General features: G+C 52.5%; 8 protein-coding genes across 8 annotated transcripts; 4 read left to right on the forward strand and 4 right to left on the reverse strand.

The window, feature by feature from the left end:
• Positions 1-124: 124 nt before the first annotated feature.
• Positions 125-2,033, reverse strand: RHO25_000363 (uncharacterized protein; the record flags this gene model as incomplete). Its single annotated transcript, XM_023592981.2, has 6 exons — positions 125-224; positions 303-739; positions 794-1,479; positions 1,533-1,746; positions 1,810-1,853; positions 1,913-2,033. The coding sequence occupies 6 exons, from the start codon at positions 2,031-2,033 to the stop codon at positions 125-127; spliced, it is 1,602 nt and encodes a 533-aa protein (XP_023458393.2).
• A 1,870-nt stretch (positions 2,034-3,903) lies between these two features.
• Positions 3,904-5,225, forward strand: RHO25_000364 (uncharacterized protein; the record flags this gene model as incomplete). The annotated part of the gene is made up of 3 exons (XM_023592982.1): positions 3,904-4,170; positions 4,291-4,524; positions 4,584-5,225. 3 exons carry the CDS (start codon positions 3,904-3,906, stop codon positions 5,223-5,225), a joined length of 1,143 nt encoding a protein of 380 aa, XP_023459242.1.
• Positions 5,226-5,732: 507 nt separating this feature from the next.
• RHO25_000365 (uncharacterized protein) lies at positions 5,733-8,383 on the reverse strand (the record flags this gene model as incomplete). Its single annotated transcript, XM_023592983.1, has 4 exons — positions 5,733-5,801; positions 5,867-7,799; positions 7,896-8,119; positions 8,222-8,383. 4 exons carry the CDS (start codon positions 8,381-8,383, stop codon positions 5,733-5,735), a joined length of 2,388 nt encoding a protein of 795 aa, XP_023459243.1.
• An 829-nt stretch (positions 8,384-9,212) lies between these two features.
• On the reverse strand, positions 9,213-10,167 carry RHO25_000366 (uncharacterized protein; the record flags this gene model as incomplete). The annotated part of the gene is made up of 2 exons (XM_023592984.2): positions 9,213-9,400; positions 9,498-10,167. 2 exons carry the CDS (start codon positions 10,165-10,167, stop codon positions 9,213-9,215), a joined length of 858 nt encoding a protein of 285 aa, XP_023458136.1.
• Positions 10,168-11,348: 1,181 nt separating this feature from the next.
• Positions 11,349-12,119, forward strand: RHO25_000367 (uncharacterized protein; the record flags this gene model as incomplete). Its single annotated transcript, XM_023592985.2, has 2 exons — positions 11,349-11,632; positions 11,684-12,119. The coding sequence occupies 2 exons, from the start codon at positions 11,349-11,351 to the stop codon at positions 12,117-12,119; spliced, it is 720 nt and encodes a 239-aa protein (XP_023458067.1).
• A 1,145-nt stretch (positions 12,120-13,264) lies between these two features.
• Positions 13,265-14,506, forward strand: RHO25_000368 (uncharacterized protein; the record flags this gene model as incomplete). Its single annotated transcript, XM_065602011.1, has 1 exon — positions 13,265-14,506. The coding sequence occupies one exon, from the start codon at positions 13,265-13,267 to the stop codon at positions 14,504-14,506; it is 1,242 nt and encodes a 413-aa protein (XP_065458083.1).
• A 197-nt stretch (positions 14,507-14,703) lies between these two features.
• On the forward strand, positions 14,704-15,687 carry RHO25_000369 (uncharacterized protein; the record flags this gene model as incomplete). Its single annotated transcript, XM_023592986.2, has 1 exon — positions 14,704-15,687. The coding sequence occupies one exon, from the start codon at positions 14,704-14,706 to the stop codon at positions 15,685-15,687; it is 984 nt and encodes a 327-aa protein (XP_023458138.1).
• Positions 15,688-15,950: 263 nt separating this feature from the next.
• On the reverse strand, positions 15,951-16,913 carry RHO25_000370 (uncharacterized protein; the record flags this gene model as incomplete). The annotated part of the gene is made up of 1 exon (XM_023592987.2): positions 15,951-16,913. One exon carries the CDS (start codon positions 16,911-16,913, stop codon positions 15,951-15,953), a length of 963 nt encoding a protein of 320 aa, XP_023458137.1.
• Between the last annotated feature and the right edge of the window lie 285 nt (positions 16,914-17,198).

Consider the following 17,198-nt stretch of genomic DNA (forward strand, 5'->3'; position numbering starts at 1 on the left):
CAGAGGGGGTATCCTTCGCGACTTCGTCATCTATCCTATCCTATCCTATCATTGTCCATCACACCCCTGGAACTCTAAGCAATAATAACGGAGCAGCAACGGTACAAATTTTCGCTCGTCCATTCTATAGAACATCCTTCCGCACATAGCTGACGGGCCCATCATACTCGTGTCGTCCGCGAATGAAATACCATACGAAAGCGAAGATGACTACGACGCCGTATCTGCAAACATCACACATCAGCATCCGCGGTCTGCGATAGCAAAATGAGGAAGGAAGGAGGAGAGAAGGAGAGACTTACACAAGAATCGCCCAGTTCATAGCCTCAGGCTCCGGTCTCGGCGCCGCAGGGAAGAACAAGAAAATATATGCAACGATCAAGAAGCAGATGGCGATGACATTCACCAAAGCGCCCCATTTCCCAAGACTGAATTTCGATGCAGGGAATTTCTCGCCTCGGATGCGCTTTGCCAGGACGGTGGCGATGACTGTGAGGTAAGATGTGAAGAGGCCAGTAGCGGACACGGAGAGGATGATGTTGAAAGCTACTGTGGATCCGATGATGATGAGGGAGAGGAGGCAGGTGAAGATCAAGGTGACGTAGACGGAGTTTGCTGGAACACCGGAGTCGGGACGGACGCGGGAGAGGAATTGGTGGAAGGGGAGGCCCTTGTCGCGTGCAAAGGCGAAGACTTGTCGGGAGGAGGTGGTGACCTGGTTGACGGCGCAGAAGAAGTACTGTTGAACAGAGTCAGTGAGGTGTTATGGCAAGATTTGGTAGGTTGTGCTCACCATGACTGTCATGACGACGATCAGGACGATGGTGCCAGCCTTGGATCCAGTGATAGCGAAAATTGCGGAAACCCACGGTTGACCACTGGTTGCTTCGAGAATCTCGTCGAGGTCGCCCAGATTGAACATGAAAGTCACCGTCATGACGAAGCCCGAGATGTAGTTGATGATGGCCGCGGAAAACATGGCTCGAGGGAGAACATAGCTGGCATCCTTCAGTTCCTCGGCAAGATGGACAGCGCTGTCAGCTCCAAGGTAAGTGGTAACGGGGCCGACCATTCCAATCATCGTGGCCAGACCAACGCTGCTCCATCCGTTGGCGTTGGTGAAATCGGTGAAGGTGAGTTTGGCGTCAGCGCGTGGCCCCATCACCCACATGATGACGACAAAGGCGAAGAAACCAAAGACGTGGAGGACAACGGCAAGACCTTCGAGAACCGGGAGTTTTCCGATAGCGAACGTGTTGAAAGAGATGGCCGACAACACGAATGCCATGGTCATGAGCGACGCGTGCCATCCTTGGATCACGTAACTTCCATCGGTCGCAATGACAATGAGCGCAAGGACTTGCTGGCCACCAATATAAGCGACTGTAGGCATAGCGCATTGCCATCCAAGCGCGCAAAGCCATCCGACAGCGTATGATAGTGGTCGTTGCAAATGCGGAGGTGAGAACTCGGATACCCCTGCGAGAGTTAGTGCCAAAGCTCGAAAAGTTGCCTTTCCAGGATATGCGTACAATGGTATTGACCACCTGATGTAGGCGCCATCGAAGCGAGTTCAGCCATTGACAACATGACGAAGAACATGCAGGAGCAGACGACGAGCACTAGCCATATCGCGCCAGCCGTTCCTCCGTTGCCCAGATTGAAGACCAGTGTGGTGAGAGAGAACTCCCATGTGAGACCAAGGACGACGACGAAGCCAACGACGGAGAAGAATCGGAATCGACGCTGATATATGTCAGTTCTGGAAGGTCTTCCCATATGTGTGCACGCCCAGATGAGGCGTATTACCTTCAACTCTTGCTTCTTGCCCAATCTTCGCATATCCCGCTGGTCTGCACACGACAGTCAATACACCTTCTTGTCGCATTTGCATTGTTGTCTCCCTACGCACCATTATGCGGGTCGTAATTCCTGGCCTGGACCTGCTGGACATCGCTGTCCGCATCAAGATCCACATCTCTTTCTGCGAACGCATGTTCCTTTGACATATTATCCAACGGTACGTTCTGCATCTTGAAAAGAATGCTGTCGCCGCGACCGGGACAGGCGGGCAGGGAAAGGATACGAGAGATAGAGAGACAATGCTATCCGCGAAGCAAAGGAAGAAGAGAAACACAGGTGGTGGACAGAGATCGCAAAAAGTCCCGCCTCTCACGATACCCGACAAGCAGGGACCAAGTCGAGCTCTAAAGGCACAGCACAGCATGCAACGTCGACCGCGCGCTCCTTCCGAAAAGAGGGAAGCTTCGAACGACCCACCTGAATAGTCGATCGGCCGTGGCCTCCTTCCTCTGCCATGCGAGAGCTGCCACGCAGATGCCAGGGATTGCCACGATATCTCCGTGCCTCTCGCGCACCTTCCAAGCTCGCCACAGGACAAACCGCACGCGGCAGGTGCACGGAAGCACGCCTGAGCAGCGCTGCGCAGACTCGACGGCCGCGCTTGGCTTCGAAACGTTTCCGGTGCACGAGTGCTGCTACTGCAGGCGTGAACGGCGCCGCGGCTGTTCGCGTCTTCGCCTGGTAACATTGCCGGCCACTACTGCAGTCTGCACAGTGCTCGAGCCTGATGACATTCCGGCGAGCTGGAAATACATGCAGTGAACCGGGTTCCTAGCTCACCGGCTACTGTATGCGCAGCTCTTGGGGACGATGGGCCTAGCGACTTGCACTGGCTTGGCACGAACGAGCCGGCTCTCGAATGGTGGAATCTGTAGCAACCTATCCGGGATGGCGCATTATTGGTTCTGAGCATATCGCTTCCGACTCGCGCAAAGTATATCTTGCTGGTGGAAGCTGTTGTGAGCACGCTTCTAGCGGCGTTTCATCTGCATGGATATTGAATAAAATTTTGGTCGCTGACAATTTCCACCTCGTGTATAATACGATTGTCTTCGTCGTCTGACCCGTTGTGCGCCCGCGCACGGCATGGACAGCTGTCAGTCACTCGTCGCACCGCAGGAGTGGTACTGTAAGCTCGAGCTGCGCCTATTGTTTGACCAGACGCCACATAAGCCCGGGGCTGCGAAGCGGCAGAGCAGGATTTCGAGGGCGCGCGGGGCGAGTGCAGCAAAGTGCAGAAGAGGCTTCGGCAGGCGTGCGAGGCTAGATGGCGGCCGGGTGCACTCTGAGCTCCATATCGCCAGAGGGATCGGCAGTGAACCTTGCCGTATGCGTGATGAGGGTGACAGGAAGGGGTTCGTGGTAGAAGTGAGGTACACGACCGAGGTGGCCCGATGGAGAGCCTGCGCCAAGCACCCGTCGACGCTCCTCCCATTCGCTGGACATGACATTTCCACTCTCTGCTGAGGCCGAACACCGGGTCGCGCTGCAGATCCGGAGCTGCGCAAGACGACTTTCCGTCAATGGCGCATCGTCCGCCATCAACCCTATCACGATGGGCGAGCCGGGGGAAAGTGTAATGGGCGCAGAGTGTGAGGAAGCGTGGTAGGCAGAGTGCTAGTTAGCATGGGAGCAGCGATAGCAGCGGCGAGCAGCGCAGGGCAGAGTTGCAGAGAGCAGCAGCAGTAGACAATCACCTGCAGCGCAGCACCTCCTGCATGCTGCGTGGATGGATCGCCCAACTCCCACCACCGCGACGAGCACCTCACGCACCTGCCAGCTATCTTGACGACAACGCCCGCCCGCCCGCTCCTTCGCTTATCCCATTATTATTCCTGACATCCTCGCTACCGTCCCGTTTCACGTCGTCGACGTCGTGTCGTTGGCGGTCGTGGTGCTACTATTGCTGGATATTGCTAACCGACCCTCCATCCTCTCCACCACTCTCCACCCTTTCCTCCTACCCATCGACCCCTGCCACCGCTCCTGCGACTGCGCTCTCTCATTGTCCATGCGGGCCTTGGAGCCGATATCCGCGCGATGGATTCCGGCTTCGCGACTGCCACTGCAACCGATACGCGAGCCTGGCTGTGGGTCGCCAGCTTCCTCTCGCTCATCTACAGTCTGCTCTGTCTGGCCGCCCGCTTCACTGGAAAATGGGATTTGCTCTGGTGGGATGATCTCATCCTGAGCGGTGGCTACTTGTCCGCCATTGTACATTGGGGTTTCTTGTTTCAAGCATTTACAAGTGGAGTGGGAGTGGCTTCCATTGCCATTTCACGCCATCAGCTCAATGTCGCTGCAAAAGTATGCGATTTGCGATCTTGAAACAGCGTCATTCTTAATAATGTGTGGGGAATCATACAGAAAAGAACCAAGAATCGCTGCGGTGATCATGCGAGCTTTCGCTAACGTGTGATTACACAGATGTATTTCGGGTCCCGCATACCAGGATTCGTTGCCCACTGCCTCGCGAAGCTCTCCATCCTCGTCTTCACACGCCGAATCTTCGCTGGCGATATCTACAAGGAAAGCGTCTTCTTTGGCGTATCCTACGCCGTGACAATCGTATATGGAGTTCTCGGAGTACTCCTCAGCTCTGCAGGATGTCGTCCCGCAGACAGCTTGAACCCAAGCGTCAATGCGGTTTGCGACTTCAATGTATGCACATGCCAATATCAATCAAACGTCGAACCATCCCACTAACCCCACCCCACCAGACCGCCCGCTGGACCATCATAACCGCCTTCGACGGCCTAACCGAACTCATCATCCTCGCCATGCCCATCTGGTTCATCAGCAAAAACCAACTCAAAGCCAGCAAAAAGCGCATCGTAATCTTCGTCTACATGTTCCGCCTAATCGTCATAGGCTTCAGCATAGCCACAACCTCAACCTACTTCGACTTCCTCAAAACAAACTCCAACGACCCCATCGACATCGCCCCCACAATCGCCTGGCAAGAAGTCTCCCTCGGCTTCAGCCTCATCTCCGCCTCTTTCCCTTGCCTTCGCTCTTTCCTCTGGGCGTTCATGTCCCGAGGTCTCATGACAATGTACGGGAATACGACTGCTTCAGCATCGGAATCGAGATCACAGAACCAGAGTGTGCAGTTACGTTCCATGAATAAATCTTATGCTTCGCAAGCGGATCGCGATCCGAGTGGTGGGGGTCCGAGGTTAAGGCCTGAGAGAGCGTTGGAGTATAGTGTACACGTGCGAGGGGATGCGCCGACGAGTTCTTTGGCGGCCAGCAGAAAGAAGAGTCAGATTGATCCTTATGGATCAAGGAAGAGAAGTGATGATTCGGATCAGATGATTATTCATCATGAGACGAGTTATCGTGTGGAGAGTTCGTATTGATTATGAACTTCTTTGCGGTTGGTTGTAAAATGAAAGAACAGTGAAGAAGGCAAGGCAATTGTTGGAATAGAAAGAATTGCTCGGCAACGAAAGGAGGTTGTTTGACGCCATTGCTATTGTAGATGTGTTGTATCAAAAGACGAAGGAACACGGAAGGAGGGAGGGAAGGAACGAACGGAACTGGCTGCCACTACTGACTGCTGGGTTTTGATCAAAAAAGATTATGTACCATTACGACCCTTTTGAAAATATACACGATTGATGGGATGGGATGGAGGAGAGCGAGGCGAGCGATGTGATGACTTTGTAGTTTTGAGATACCCGGCAAAAGGATTTTACTTTGAAAAAATTCAAGAATCTTTCGTTTCATCACTGCTACTGTCGTCTGATTGTGTACTCGGGTCTGTCGGAGCACTTTCAGTGTCCCAGATCTGACATATCTTGTATCGATTCATAAGTCATTGTTGTCCTTCTTCTACTTCATCTCCTCATTATCATCACGTTCATTTATCTCAATGCTTCATCTCTCTTCACAGCAATAAAGGTCAAAGACCACAATTGCCGAATATTACTCTCCTGCAATCGAAACGTTAGCAAATCGTCCCAGAAACATTGGAGAACAGAAGTGATGCAAGACTTACAGTAGGATTCTGCCCAGCAGGAGGCGGCAAAGCCCCCAAAGGCTCAAACACAAATTCTCCATCGCGAATGATCCAACTCCAAACTTCCGAATTTAGATATTGTTCGTTCGCTTCGATATTATCCCAGAGATCATTATATGCTCCTTTGACGTTTGCGTAGACTGCTTCGTTGGAACAGAAATCTGGTGTATTTTCGTTGTCGTCATTCGTACAGCGACCTAATTGTCGTTGAAACCCGGCAGCCATCATGGCGAGTTGCCAGGACCAGATTACTGTGCCGTGGTAGGCATTATTCGTGAAATTTGCGGCGTAGACTGGGTCACCGCCGTAGGCTGGGTTTGCGACGACGAGGGAGACGGGTGTTAGGAGGCCGACGGGGAAGGGCGTGCGGATGTTGGTTGCGGATTGGTTGAGGAAGGATGTGAGTTGGGTTTGATTTGTGGTGTTGGTGAGGAAGTGGCGGAAACAGTCGTCGGTGTTCATGACTTTGACGAGGGGTTGGTTGTTGTTGCCTTCGAGAGCGAGGCCGTGGTAGACGACGTCGGAGGTGATGAGGTCGGACTGCGAAGGGAAGCCGTAGCCTGATGCTGAGGTGTAGGAGCACACCAATTGTCGGGCTTCTTCTGCTGGAACGACGACTTCGAAGAATTGGAGAGTGTTATCCTCCCACACTTGAGCGTACTGGGCTGCTAGTTCAGCCCATTCGGGATATTCTTGGAACCAGCCTGCAGCTGAAAGAGCGGAGATGGATCTCAGTGCGGCTGGTACGAGAGCAGTGTTGACATCGTATGGGATGCGACCTCCACCGATACCATAAGTGCTGTCTCGCCATTGGCCTACAACTTCGTCTTCTTCCAGGTGGATCAGGTTCTCCTGTGTCTGACCGCCTGCTTGAGCAAATGCTGCAGTCTTCTCCATGACAGCCCTAGCATTGATGAGTGCAAGCTCGCCATACGTCAATCCAGCATTTCCAAAGTCTAGTGTTGACTCGGTGGCCAGGAAACCTTGAGTTCGCTCTCGACCGATCTCGGTGTTAAGAAAGTAGTTCTCCATGAGTGGCGTCAAAAAGTAATCGGTATCCACCATTAGGTATGTGCAGCCGGGCGCAGTGCTAGTTTCGTTTCTCTGGATGTTGAGATATGTGGCATAGTCGCCAATCGTCTCTTCGTGGCAGACAACTCCAGAAGTACGATTGAGTCGTTCCAGCACAGCGCCAATCACAGCTTCGATAGCACCACCTTCGCCTTCCGATAGTATGTCTTGCATCAACAGGGTCGCAATCATGCTGTCACGGCCGAAATATGTCAAGAATCTCCATGCGCCAGCTAGCAGCTTTTGGGAGTATGACAAGAAGGTCAAAGAAGTGACGCGGGCGCCCTCTTCCTCAATCAAGCCCTGAGACTGCTCGTTCAGAACTTCACTGCCGTCAAGCTGCTCAAGCTGAGGGTAATCGAACTTTGCTACGAAATCGTAGCTTCCTGCTGGCATTTCCAGCGTGCCATTGTTGATGGTAATTTCTCCCACTCCAGCAAGTGGCGTGAAAGACATGGAAGTGGTCGTAACGTTGTCGAGCCAGAGCCGGGAGATCTCGACACCGCCGTCTTCGATCTGATTGTACTCGATCGCGTCCTGAATTATCGGATACAAGAGTGAGGGTCCTTCTGTGAAGTCTCGAATGTTGCGGATACTGCCCAGAATCGCCACAGAAAGCGTTGCGGAAGTGTTCAAGTTGAATACTGCTCTCACACCGACCATTAGTAAGCCAGACAATGAGTCTTGTGCAGGCTGTTCGTAAACGCCCTGAAGATACTCAAAACCTGCTGCACTATCGACTCCAGAAAGCCCAATAGATAGTGATCCATTGACACCTCCATCGGCGGGACGGAAGAAGGCCACAGCACCAGAGTTGCCCGCAGGCCATGCAACTAGAAGTCTGGGCCCAATGACAGTAAGATTCGACGTGTCGAGCGGACTTGTCACGACAACCTGCGTAGCTGAATGTCAATCGGAGTAGAAGTAATTCTCATACGGCGGATCACTCAGCTGCTGAGTTGTAGGTGGCTTCGTGCAAGCATCATGATCGTCTCCTCCCGAGCCTGGGTTTGTTCCAGGTCCTGAGCCACCGGTTGGCGGATAGACCAACTTCCCATTGCTGCAAGAGTAATTCTCAGGAAGATAGCAGTCTGGTCCACATCGCAGCGTGGGCTCACCGTTGAGGATCGGACACAGGAAGTCGCCATCGTAGCACGTATACTATGAAATGTTCGTCAGTTCTGAATCCTTTTGACAGCTTTGCGATTCCGCAAGCTCCACGTCCTGCAAATCGAACACATGATGCAGCACAGGCGAGAATACCTTCGATGCATAGTAATACGCCTCCCCACAAGATAACAGCTCCGCAGCTGTATCTCCAGCGGTGGCAGAACCAGTGTCTGCCGGTGCCGCCAAAACGCATCGCACTGCACTCGTTGCAAGCAAGAACAGCGCAAAGGCCGAACTAGAAGTATGTCTCTCCATGGTGGCCTGATGTTCTACCGTCGCGGGCACGTCGGTGTGCCGTGTCCCAAGCCGCTATGCAGCCTTTGGCACAGTCCTGACCAGTGAGCAGCAGAGTAGAATCGCTGGTGTGGCGTCTCCGTCTACCTTCCAGAACAGTAATAGTGATGAGCAGTCAGTGATGAGTAGAGTTGAATCAAAGAGAACCAACTCTTCCTGTCCTACCTGTGTGAATGACAGAGAGACTGTACAGCGTACAGCGTGACGTCTGATTTATCCTATTAGGCACGAGAGGAGCAAAGAACCATTGATTGTTCGTTCCCGTCCATCCCGCAGTAAAACGACGTGTGCCCAGAGGTGCGAATAATCTTGCATTGCACGCTTTCGCTTCTGGAATCAGGAAGGGTATTAGCGGCGACCGCATCTTGCTAGAAGCGGAGAAGAGATTTCGTCGTCAGGATCGCTGATGCATCGGATCGCGTGGCTGGGGAACTGGAACTGGCACTGGCAAAGAGGAGAACTCGTGGGGAGCTTGTGGAGCTGCGAAGAAGGAACAGGAAGGTGCAAGTGCAAGTGCAAGTGCAAGTGCCTTGTTTCTTGCGGGAGGTGCCTTGCTTGGCGTGAGGCGCCTTCCATCATCCATGCGGACAGTCTACACTTTGTGACTGCGTTGTACAAATTCGAGAGCTGTAACTAACCAATAATTGAAGCGTCGTTGAGACGAGGGATTTGTATACACAATGTTGTCCGATTACTTCACTTGCAGTTGCGCGTACAGTCCACTCTTTGCGAAGAGACATTGAATCCAGATCAATTCATTAAGCATTAAATGTTCACGATGCTATTGCAGCTACTTCGTCTTTCGCGACGACCCTTCTGCAGCAATCTCCAGCCCTTCTAGAAGCTCGGCGCCAAAGACATACATCATGTAACTTGGTCCGATCAGCCAGGCTCCATTGGGAATGATCCACATGAGAATCAAAGTCCCCCAGTCATTGTGTCCAATGTTCTGGAACTCGTTGAAGTACTCGAGGACCCCTACAAGAACATACACGTTAGCTTCATGTACAAAATGGATAAATGAGTTGTGCTGCCCGAATCGGTAGCAACGAAGGAAAGAAAGACGAAGACTCACAATACATGACCGTCTTGAAAAACGTCAAACTGGCCACACTAAACCCCAACACCACCGCCTGTCCCGCCAGCTTCCCATCCAATACTCTCCTCTCTACCAATCCCTCCAGAAAGCCCCCAGCACCAGCAGCTTTCTCCAACTCTCTCACCTCCCTCTTCCCAGGCGCACCTCTTCCCTCGCCCCAATCTCTCACTCCAAATGTGAAAATCCAATACAAATAAACCGCATACCCAATTGTCTCAAAAACATTGAACCACGTCTGTGTCGCCGTCCAACCATTCTTCTGCGCTAGCGCGGGAAAACCGTAGACGTAGTCGATTTCGGCATAGAGCGCGTAAGGTTTCCAGATTGGACTGTGGAGGTAGCCGCCTGGCATGCTATGGGGGCGGAGAAGAACGTAGCCAGCATCCCAGATTACGAGTGGGAGGGAGATGGCGAGCCAGAGAAGGGTGAGGTTTGACGGGGTGTGGGACCATGATCCTGAGGATGTGGAGGAGCGGAGGGTGCGAGAGTAGGATGTCGGCGCGGGTGATTTGGTCGCACGAGAGCGCGTTGTAGGTGAGGCGGGCGGTGTTGGTGATGCCGTCGTTGTGCGTGTCGCAGAGGAGCGAGTTACGGGCTTCGAGGGGGTACCATCGTCGGTCGATTCTCCGCTGCGTGTTGTCACCATGTTGGGCGGCGCTTTAGATATCTATTCTGCTATGCTGTAGCTGGTGAGGTATGTCTTCTGAATTCGTATGCGCGCGTGCGCGCTTCGGGAAGAAAGAGAAGTGAGGCAAGACGGTATAGAAATGCGCGGTGACGGGAGATGATGTGAGGAGGGGAAAAGGATGTCAGCAAGCATTGCGAACGCGCGATCCAACCTCGTGAATTTCTGCTCTTCATTAGCGCTGAATCCAATCACGACGCTCCACGACATGGCTTTAGGCGATGTCAAAGGTTGTGATGGACTTTCTTTTTCCGCTTGATGATCAGACGACGGCAGGAAAGTCGGTGGCTGGCAAGAGACGTTGTTGCGCGATTCGTGCGAGACCCACTTCCGGACATTTTGGACGACTGCATCCTGCCGACCGCCTCATGTCTCGAGAGGACTTCTGGTACCCCAGTCACCACGTCTATCATATCGCAATCGGCTCAAGCTTGCAATGGAGATTGTGATGCGGTCAGTCACTACTCAGTCACGTCGTGCGCGATATACTGCCGGTCGACATTGAGAAGTGCCGCATCAGACCGCCCATCCTCTTCTCCGGCCTTGCATTCGATGGCGAGCACGCCAGAGGTTTTTTTTTGACCATACTCAAAGCTGGAGTCACAACATGAGCAGCGCGATCTGGCTGAATTCACTTCGGACGATATAGAGGACTGATGACAGGCATGCTGATGGACAGCTTTGACAGATTCACCACAAGGCCATACTCTGCCTGTGAAGGCACTAATGAGACGTCCAGGCCAGCCACGCGGCAGCTCCGAAGTCTTAGAGCACGACGGCTACATTATGGGTGCCACAGCTTTGCTGCACAATCGCAGACGCGCTCCAATAACGCTCGGCGAGCTCCCTCGCAAGCTTTAGCTCCAGCGTCTAGACCACTTCGATCGTGACAGTAACCAGATACAGCCCGAGGTGAGCCAAGACTTGCATGACAGCGACTGCGTTGACCAGCCATAGCAGTGGTCGCACGCGCGTCTGATACCAAAGCTAGCATTATGCCACGCGAGTGGCGTTGTGGCTTCGTCTGCTCCAGGTGAAGCTTGCAGCAGCTTCGAGCTATATGACACGCAGTCGCGAACAGCTCAGAACGCCAATCTTCTTCACCTGTATTCTTCTTCAAAATCCTGCAGAGCTCGATCACCATGGGTGCAGCACTTTCCAACGTAATCAAGTCAATCGACAGCACAAATGACTCCGGACAGCAAGCAATAGAGTCATTGAGCGCTCTTCGTGCACTGGGTGAGAGTCGGGACGATGTCGCCTGGGACAAAGCTGAAACACTAGGAGCTGGCGACCATGCACCTATACTCAAAAAGTTGATGCGGTCCCAATCCATCGTCACAGATGCATCGTCGAGCAACGATCAGATTGCCTCCGGCATCAAGCGCGTGACAGGCAATACAGTCAAGGGTCAGATTCTGGATGGGTACGTAGGCACTTTGTCCTACTTTCGAAATCATCTTACTGATCTTGCTAGACTCACCGATATTATTGCTAACGCACTATCTACCGTACTCAACGACTCCGCTCAAGTCTCATCGAAGCACTTTTACGCTCTCATCGCAACCAGTTCGGGTGCTTTGCTACGCGTCGATATCGATATCCACTCATACAACCTGAGATCAAAGCGGCTACAACAATACGCGGAGAACGTGGTCACTTTCACCTCGATCATTTCTACCATCGATATGACATATTTGACGCTTGCGGACCTGAAAAGCATTGTGTCGACAACATACACTAGCTCTCCCGAAGAGCGGCAAAAGGCAATCTTTGACCTGGTCAAAGCGGCTTGGGAGAATGATCTCAAGCTCAACGGTGGCGGGGATTTGGATGATGCAGAGCGCGACAGATCTCGGGCCTTAATCAGGCCTAGCGAGTATGAGAAGCAGGCCGCAAGCCCCGCTGCATGAAGGTACAGTATATGCGGTGCGACGAAGGCTCGGAAACATTCTGAAACAACGCCACACAAGGCAAAGATCGATGCGATAGCGGTGCCTCCTACTCAATCAATTTCTAGCTCGAGGAGAGCAATACATGCCTCGAGAATACGAGCTTACATTTGCACAAAGCTACAGAGCGATGGCGACGAAAACGCGACCTCTTCCGTGAACGTCTTTGATGAAGTCGTCAAGTTCGGTTGCCTGCTTCGCTGGGGTCAGCGGTAGAGGTCGCAGGAGCGCGCATTGCACTGCCCGCCTCCACACAAGGCTGTATCTTGCTCCTTCGACCTCGATTTCTACCATCCACCACTTTCAACGAGATGTCAACCAAGGCCAAGACTACTCTATGCGAGAAATGCCAGCAGCCGTTTCGTGGCACAAAACAGTGGGATTACGCAGCCCGTTGGAAGCATCATCAAACCTGGCAAGAGATATGCAGCGCAGCGGAAAGTGGGTGCTATATGTGCTCATGGTACATTCGGATTGTTCGGAAGAGCTCGACCCCCAGGACTGCATCGAAGGAGATCAGGTGTTGCGGAAACACAAGCGACGGGGGTTATTTGGTCTCGATAGGGGAGTGCAACATAGCGCAGTTTTGTGCTTATCCACAGTTTGGTGATCGAGGACCAGGCTGGCAAAGAAACGTGATTAACAAGGGGGAAAACAGTATTGCCGCTGCCATCGGAGATTGGAAGCCTCCAGTGGACTTCGACCGTGAACAGCTGAGCTCGTTGTTGTCCCGATGGCAACAGAAGTGCAAAGATCATCACACAGCATGCATCTCGCATGCACGCTCATTTCGCCCAACTCGACTGCTACGATTGTACTCGGATCTCCCGACGCCTTTGGTACGGCTCATTGAAGGCGTCGAATTGCAGGCTATCGGCGATCTGACATACTGCACCGTATCCCATTGCTGGGGTGACGCCAAGTTGCCCAAGCTTGAATCAACAAACATTTCCCAGTTCAAGTGCGGTACGGCTATCGCTGACTTGCCGAATAGCTATCAAGAGGCTGTCGCTGTCGCAATTTGCTTGAAAATAAGCTATCTGTGGATCGATTCGCTCTGCATTCTACAAGACTCGGTCTCGGACTGGCTTCACGAAGCTGGCGCGATGTGCGAAGTGTACCGTGGTGCTGAAATCAACATTGCTCTAGCTGCTGCTGCTGACGGTTCAGAATCTGCTCTGTCCAATCGCGATACGTCACTCGTACGAGCAGTGTCTACTCGAGCTTTGTGGCACGATGAGGGCGCGACTGAGCCAGATTGGATCGTCTTCAGCCTCAGCACAGGTGTCGAGGATCTCACTGAAAGCCAACTTATGAAAAGGGCTTGGGTAGTGCAAGAACTTCAACTAGCCACAAGAACAGTTGTCCTGGGCGCCGATCAGATCTACCATATTTGCAGACCGGTAATGTCCTGTGAAACATTTCCAGGTGGCATGCCCGGACACATGCACCAATTTCTATGGTTCAGAAAACTGGCAGTTGTCTATCGTTATAACGCGTGGGATGACCTTGTCCAAACCTTCTCGAAGTGTGGCATCACGAAGGCCAGCGACTGGACCATGGCCATTGCAGGCTTAGCACGCTGGTATGCCAAACAGCTCGATGACGAATATGTGGCGGGATTGTGGCGCTCTCTGCTTCCATGTTGTCTCTTGTGGGCAGTGCAAGATGATGCTGTCACCAAAAGAGCAGCACCATATCGTGCCCCGACCTGGTCGTGGCTTTCGATCGAAGGGCCTGTGTGTTGTACATCTCAAGCAGAAGGAGAACAGGACCTTTGCGACATCATCTCCATACGGGTCGACTTGATCGACTCGCGAAACCCTTACGGTCAGATCCGGGCCGGGGATATCATCTTGCGTGGTTATGTGACGCCAGTCACTCTCTGGGGCAAGCGAGAATTCGCCATGATTGGTACTACGGACTGCAACACCGGCAAAATCGTAGCTTTGACTCCCAAGCGCCCCAGGATAGGCTCGCGGCACGGTAGTTGTTACCTGTCGAGAGACGTCCAAACTTCAGAGCACGGTTCCGATTTCGACGACCTACAATTGAAGCCCGATGGGTCCATCGACTCTTTGCTTACCATTCAGGTGGGACCTGATGTGGACAAAGTAGATCAGCTCGAGGAGTGTTCCATTACCAGATATGTAAGAGCATACGCTCTCCCAGTGTCGCAGTGCTCACTGTCAGAAAGGGGCTTCCTATGTGTTGATGGGCTTTTATTGGTGGAAACGCAAGGCCGCAGTGGCAGTTTCTCCAGAATCGGCTGGTTCAATATTTGTGCTTATAGCGATGCAGTAGATCGCTTGACAGCTACCGAGCGCTGTAGTGTTCGCATTGTTTGACCATTGATACGCTTTGTATTGCTTTCTATTAAGATGTGTTCGTTGCTATTGATGTCTTGCTGGCCTCGCATCTGCACACCTGCGTTGCATGTGAAAGCCCCACAATTGGCCGAGGATGCGCGCACACCACGTCTTCTACGCTATCACTTCCGAACAAACACGCTCTTCACCTTCTGCTTCGCATCAACACAGCCACCATGTCGACCACCACACATCCCGACGTGTCCGCCACCGAAGGCACATTCCTCACCTCCGATAACGTCTCCCTTTACACACGCACCTGGTCCTCCAGCACCACCCCTCTCAAAGCCCGTCTTATCTTCCTCCACGGCTTCAGCGACCACTGCAATTTCTATGGCGACTTCTTCCCAAGTCTCGCCCTCCAAGGCATCAAAGTCTACGCCTACGACCAACGCGGCTGGGGTCGAAACGTCGCATCCTCACCCTCCGAAAGAGGTAACACGGGAAACACCGATCGCATCCTATCCGATCTCGAAAGCTTCATCCAACATGTCCTTTCCGTCACCTCCGAATCCGATATCCCACTCTTCTTAATGGGACACAGCATGGGCGGCGGCGAAGTCCTCTACTACGCGTCCTCCCGCGGTCCCGGCTGGGGAGCACCCGAAACAAAAGCTCGGATTCGAGGATACTTATGTGAAGCGCCCATCATCGCCCTCCACCCCGCCGCAAAACCTTGGAGAGTAACCCAAGTCGTAGGAAAACTAGTAAGTAAAGTCCTACCTCGACAACAAATCGTACAGAAACTCGACGCGTCGAAACTCTGTCGCGATCCGGAAGTTTGTAAAGAGTGGGTCGCGGATGAGTTGAATCATGATACGGGGACTTTGGAGTGTTTGGCGAATTTGTTGGAGAGGGCGAGGTTGATGGAGGAGGCCAAAGAGGTTGTGTTGAAGGACGGACAAGGGGAGGGAGGGAAGACGAGGCTGTGGATTGGTTTTGGGACTGGGGATGAGGTGTTGAGTTTTGAGGCTTGTGAGAAGTGGTTTAAAGGGTTGAAGGATGTGGAGGATAAGGAGTTGAGGGTGTACGAGGGGTGGTACCATAAGCTGCATGCTGAGCCCGGAGAGGACAAGAAGACTTACGCGAAGGATGTGAGCCAGTGGATTTTGGAGAGGTCTGGGCCTGTTGAGACGCTGGGTGTAAAGGCACGGTTGTGATTGTAGAGATGGAGAGACTTCTCTCGATGATTGACGAAGTTATGAAATGTAAGATGTGAATATACCATACTAAATTTACGGGGATGTGTCTGCAATGAACAGCTCAAGGTTTCTGAAGTATTGTCCAATTCGGATCGCACGGATGCAGCGATTGAAGGCAAACAGAGAAGTAGTAGTAGTAGTAAGTTATCCATTTCTGTTGCTAATCTCCCGCTCTACATTTCACTTCGTGCACCCAGTCACTACATCTCACTCATCATTCCTCAAATCTCAAACTTCGTCTTCCCAACCCACTCCTCCAACCCAACCTTCTTCGTCCCCTTCGCCAACCACTCATCATGTCCCTCCTGCTCCTTCTCTTGTCCCTTCCCAAAATAATTCCATTTCCCAATTAAATCCATCATCTCACCCAACTCCTTCTTCACCGCATCCGGCAAAAAGCCCTCAAACACCTCCCTCGGCAAAGGCACAAAATCGACTTCTTTGCCAACACTCTTACTCACAGCCGCCACGAACTCCTTCGGAGTCGTCCAAGTGCTCACTCCATTGACGCTGACTCCGTCGGCCTTTGAGCCTCCTTCGAAGAGTCCCATGACGTATTTTCCTGTATCAGCGTTGACGTCGATCATAGGCCACGCGATGTTTTCGTCTGGGAAGGGGAGAGCAATGGTGGGTTTATTGTTATTCTGAGGATTTGGTCGGATTTGCTTTTGGGCTTCTTGCAAAAACATTGCGGGCATGAAGTACGATGCGATCATTCCGGTGGACTTTTTGTTTTCTTCGATGTATTCTTTGACAATCGCTTTGGAGTCGAAATGTTCGACGTGGGCGAGTTGGCCGTTTGTTAACTTCTCAGCGTATGGTAGAGCGGAGAAGACGAGGTGCTTGACGCCGGAGGATCGGGCTGCGGAGAAGATGGCTTTGCCTTGGGTGATTTCTTTCTCTTTGGACATGAGGGACCAGAAGTCTGTTATGCCGTAGACGCCGTAGGCGCCTTGGAGGGCGGATTGGAGGGATGAGGGGTCGTTGAGGTCGGCAGAGACCATCTCTACGCCTTTGGAGGTGAGGGCTTGGGCTTTTGGGCTGCTAGTCGAGCGGGTTATGCCGCGGAGGGAGTATTTAGAGGACAGATCTGGGGTGGAGAGGACGAGGTCGATGACGGAGCCACCTTGGTTTCCCGTTGCGCCGAAGACGACGAGGAGTTTCTTGTCTGAGTTGGAAGACATTGTGTTGGTGGTTGAGATGTTGTGGTTGTGGTTGTTGCTCTTATTGTTTATGGTTGGGGTCTTGATATGTTGTTGTCTGGCTAGCTTAGTTGGACCTTGTTGTTTCTGTGCTGAGTATGATTCCAGGTACGAGCGTGGACTCCATTCTTATATTCCCTCCACGTTGTAGTTGTTGCCGTGTAGCCCCCCAGACTGCAAGCTATCTCATCAATCATGGTTTCCTAGAGCTATGCTCGGCCTGTTGAGCTTCCTCCGGCTTAGACAAGCAACAGCTTCCTCTGAAGA

Source organism: Cercospora beticola, chromosome 1 (genome assembly GCF_033473495.1).
Source record: "Cercospora beticola chromosome 1, complete sequence".
Taxonomy (NCBI): domain Eukaryota; kingdom Fungi; phylum Ascomycota; class Dothideomycetes; order Mycosphaerellales; family Mycosphaerellaceae; genus Cercospora; species Cercospora beticola.